This window comes from Oryzias melastigma, linkage group LG3 (genome assembly GCF_002922805.2).
Source record: "Oryzias melastigma strain HK-1 linkage group LG3, ASM292280v2, whole genome shotgun sequence".
In the NCBI taxonomy this organism is placed as follows: Eukaryota; Metazoa; Chordata; class Actinopteri; order Beloniformes; family Adrianichthyidae; genus Oryzias; species Oryzias melastigma.
The window spans coordinates 6199292-6203086 of record NC_050514.1 but is presented as its reverse complement, the minus strand read 5'-3'; the positions used below and the strand labels follow the sequence as shown (position 1 = coordinate 6203086).

General features: G+C 35.6%; 1 protein-coding gene across 3 annotated transcripts in view; it reads right to left on the bottom strand.

Annotated features, from left to right (window-relative positions):
- paqr5b (progestin and adipoQ receptor family member Vb) overlaps window positions 1-3795 on the bottom strand; it is a 21052-nt gene that overhangs the window by 2082 nt on the left and 15175 nt on the right. For all 3 annotated transcript variants that reach the window (XM_024294830.2, XM_024294832.2, XM_024294831.2), the window contains exons 5-8: window positions 3639-3765; window positions 2111-2155; window positions 1175-1271; window positions 716-860 (exon numbers count right to left, since the gene is read on the bottom strand). In XM_024294830.2, the coding sequence (XP_024150598.1) occupies window positions 716-860; window positions 1175-1271; window positions 2111-2155; window positions 3639-3765 (414 nt within the window). The remainder of the gene's footprint in view (window positions 1-715; window positions 861-1174; window positions 1272-2110; window positions 2156-3638; window positions 3766-3795) is intronic.

Sequence of the window (3795 nt, the reverse complement as noted above, 5' to 3'; positions counted from 1 at the left end):
GTGAAAAGTTTTCTGTTGCACTTCAGGTTAGTTTATTAATTGCTTAAATTAACTGGTTCAGACGAAACCCCATGACACATTATTTTGATTTCTGCTGAGGTCATTTAATCCTACAGTTCATATTCCGCCCTTCTAAATCCGAGCATTTTCTGAATTTTCTCAAATTTAAGTTTTTACATGTTTTTCAACAAAAAGGAACATTTTTACACGGCTTCTTAGGATGTTAATTCTCACATCTATTGGAAGGAAGTTCAGAGTCTTTGCCGCTCATGATCACAGTAAGTTTGACATTTTTGGTATATTAAAAAAAATAAAAAAATAAAGAAGAGCCAACTAAGAGCTCATTTCTTAAAGTTCACTTTGCACAAGTGAGTTAAAAAAAAAAATCATAAAATTAAGACAACTTTAACATCTAATTCCAACAACAAGTTCAAATTTTCTGGACAAGTCGGATTTAACCTTTAAGACTTTAATTTCTTGCCTTTACTTTTATTCCATCTGTTATTTGATTCTTTAACTGCTTTCCATTAGAAAAGAAAAAAAGTTTTCCTAAAATAAAACCTGTTGACAACTGACAGTCAGTCAGAACAACCAAAACAAATTATGTAAAAAAGGTAAAAAACAAAATGGCTACAGAGCCAAGTATCTGTCATCCGCCTTTTGAGATCAAGCTGCTCACAACAACAGTTGCCAACTTAAATGAACTCATTCTCACCGATGTAGTCGAAGCTGCCGGGAGCCAGACGCTCAGGTAAATGTGTCGCAAACAGAAAGCCTGTGAGGAAAGCCAAGGCAACGTGGTTGTAGTGCAGCTTGTTGGTTTCATTATCAGTGCAGCCTTCACCTGAACACAGGAACACCTGGAAACAAAAAAAACGTCAAATATTTGGCAGGGTTTGGTGTTTATCTTGTTTAAAGCCTCATTTCCAGTGAGCTGTACGGTCCGGTCTTTTAAAGGTTTTAATTGTAAAATATATTAGTACTCCTGCCACTCTGCAGAAACTATGTCCTACAAACAAAAAACTTTTTTTTTTTTCCAATTCTATTTTGGCCACAAGCGCCATAATCATAATTCAAAGCTCACTGGAAATGCTTTTGCAATAGATCAAAAGATGGTCAAAGTGGAACTTTGACAGACTATCCAATAAGTAACAGGTGAGTGGAGCCGCCTTACCCTGTAGAACAGAGGGATGTGGTCGAACAGGTATGGGTAAGCAAATGCTATAACACGGAGAAATTTGCTGAACTTTGGACTCCGACACTCAGGAAACCTGAAAAAAGAAGAGCAGTGTTTTCATTGATGACCGATCCTCACTGCTACTACTTTGTTTTTGGCTTATAGATAAGAATTCCATTTCCCGTCGACTTCACTGAGCTAAGAAAACACATCTGGCCTTCTTTCTAACACAATCTCGCACAATTTATTTCAAACAGGAATTGGGCCACTAGATGACGGTGAAGCTTCAGAGTTTGTGTCAGATCTCAACTCTGCAGAGGTCGGTCCGTGTGAAAAGATGCTTCGTGCTGTCACACGCACATTTAACACTTAAATCCTGATGACTCCTGTTTACTCATCCTGGAATATACCCAAGTGTCGCTAGGAAGTAGTGGAACCTGACCTGACATGTTCCCAAGAGAAGGATATTATTCAGCACAGTACTTTTCCTCTAACCTACAGTTTTGCTGCCATATTCAGAGTTTCAGTAAAACACGAGGAAAGTCTAACTTGATAGAAATACAGCAATATTTACTGCCTCCAAGCAAAATGATTGTATAATACTTTATGAAGTATTCTTGACAAACTGGTACAAATTAAAAGATGCCAATGTAGATAATTGAACAACTGTAGTTTTGTAAGAGAACAGCGAGTTTCTGTGAGTCAGCCTGTTACATAACAGAGCGGACTGCTCTATGTCAAGTCTAACCTGCCCGGCTGAAACCACGCAGGTCAACCGCTGGTTCTCCCTGTAATCGTTAGGATACACCCTCTCTAGAATCTCTTTGAAAAGCCTCTGAGGGTTTGGCTTTTTCTGAAGTCAAAATACCAGGAAGATAACCAGACAGTTTTATAGGAGGGAGAGATTTGTAACAAGTGGATTTTTTTCTTTACCTCCTTGTGACGTCATGGTTATATTGCAGAAACGGCAAGCCCAGCCTTAGCAATGAAAAGAGACGAATAACAGAACAATCATTAACTATATCAAGCCAACATTAGCCAGCATTAAAGGACACTTCTTGAATGTCACAATTGTTAGGAAACAAGATAAAACCGCAAATGATTCAAACTTTTTTTTAACCTTTGAGGCAAAAATCTATTAAAATGGCCATGTTTGGTCTCTGAAATATTGATCTATTAGCCATTAGCTATAATTTTGTTAATTATTGTCATCTTATGCAACACATTGTGAGGCTTAAAGTATATGATACATTTTTAGTTCAATTTCAAATCTATTCAATGGATTACATATTTCACTACATAATTGATTCAAACATCATTTTGTGGTGGTGTGACTTTCTACTTAAAGCTGACCAAATCTGTTTAATTTTTCTGGTCCCAAATTATTCTTAAATACTTTTTAGGGTCCTAGAAAAGGGCTAAACCAGATTCTTATTGTGACTTTAGTTTGGTTAAAATAAGCTTCTGAAATGCATAGAAAACTTTAGGCTCCATCTGTTGAAATATGCAGGTACGAGATATGAGTTTTTGAACATTTTTGATTTATATCATATTATTTTACCAAATATTCTGTTGCCAAGCAGACATTTGTTATTAATCCTACAAAAAAGCTCTATGAACTACAGAGCTGAAAGACAGTTAATTTTTTTTGGAGTACAGATGTTTAAGTTCTTTGATTAAATCCACAGAAAAATGTCATTATCGTTTATTTTTTTATGCGATATTGATTGTATCAATTGGGTGATTTGATAAGTTTTCTTCAGAACAATATCAGTTTAAGATGTAAAAATACTGGCATGAGTATTTAGGAAAAAGCTCCTTATTTACCCTATGTCTCAAATTTGATCCACACTTTTTTTAACATAGTACAACTGTCTTATAAAGAATTATCAAACAATTTTTGCATTCTTTAATATAGTAAATATTCACTTTAAAAATAATTGCAATAGATGAGTTATTTTAGGAACAAAGCTTTGAAAATTTGCAAAAAAGATTTCCCGCCAGTTTGAGACTTTATGGAGGCAGCCATTTTGAAATGAGCAGGAAAAGCCCTTCTACTGCCCCTAGTGGAACGATGATGAACTACAGGGCAGAAATCCTGGCTAACGTTAACACATTAAGTTTTACACCCTTTAACACCAGAACTTCCGTGTTTATATTTTTTTATTTATTGCAATTCTTTTAATTCTTAACACAATCAACCAGTAAATTCTGAAGGAGAGAAGTGGCTCTTGGTTGAAAATTATTTGTATGTTGATGTAAGATTTTGTGTTTTAGCGTCACCAATGACGCCTCAGGTGTTAAAGAATTCATGGAAATTGTTATCATTTTAATGGGATAGGGGTCTCAGATGCAGGTATCAACTATGATACAGATAGAAGGTTAAAATGAGCTTATTTTTTACATAAATTTCCCAGTAGAACTGTTTTTGTTTATAAATATTTGCGATTCATGATCATACCTGGAGTAACATGCCAGCACGGTGCAGATGATGGTGTTAAACACAGCAATGGGAATGTAGCACTGGTGAAAGTAGCTGTTAGCCCACTTGTCAGGGAAAACATACGCTGAATAAACGACTGCAGAGCCTACAAAGAAAAGAAGAAAAATATCAGAAC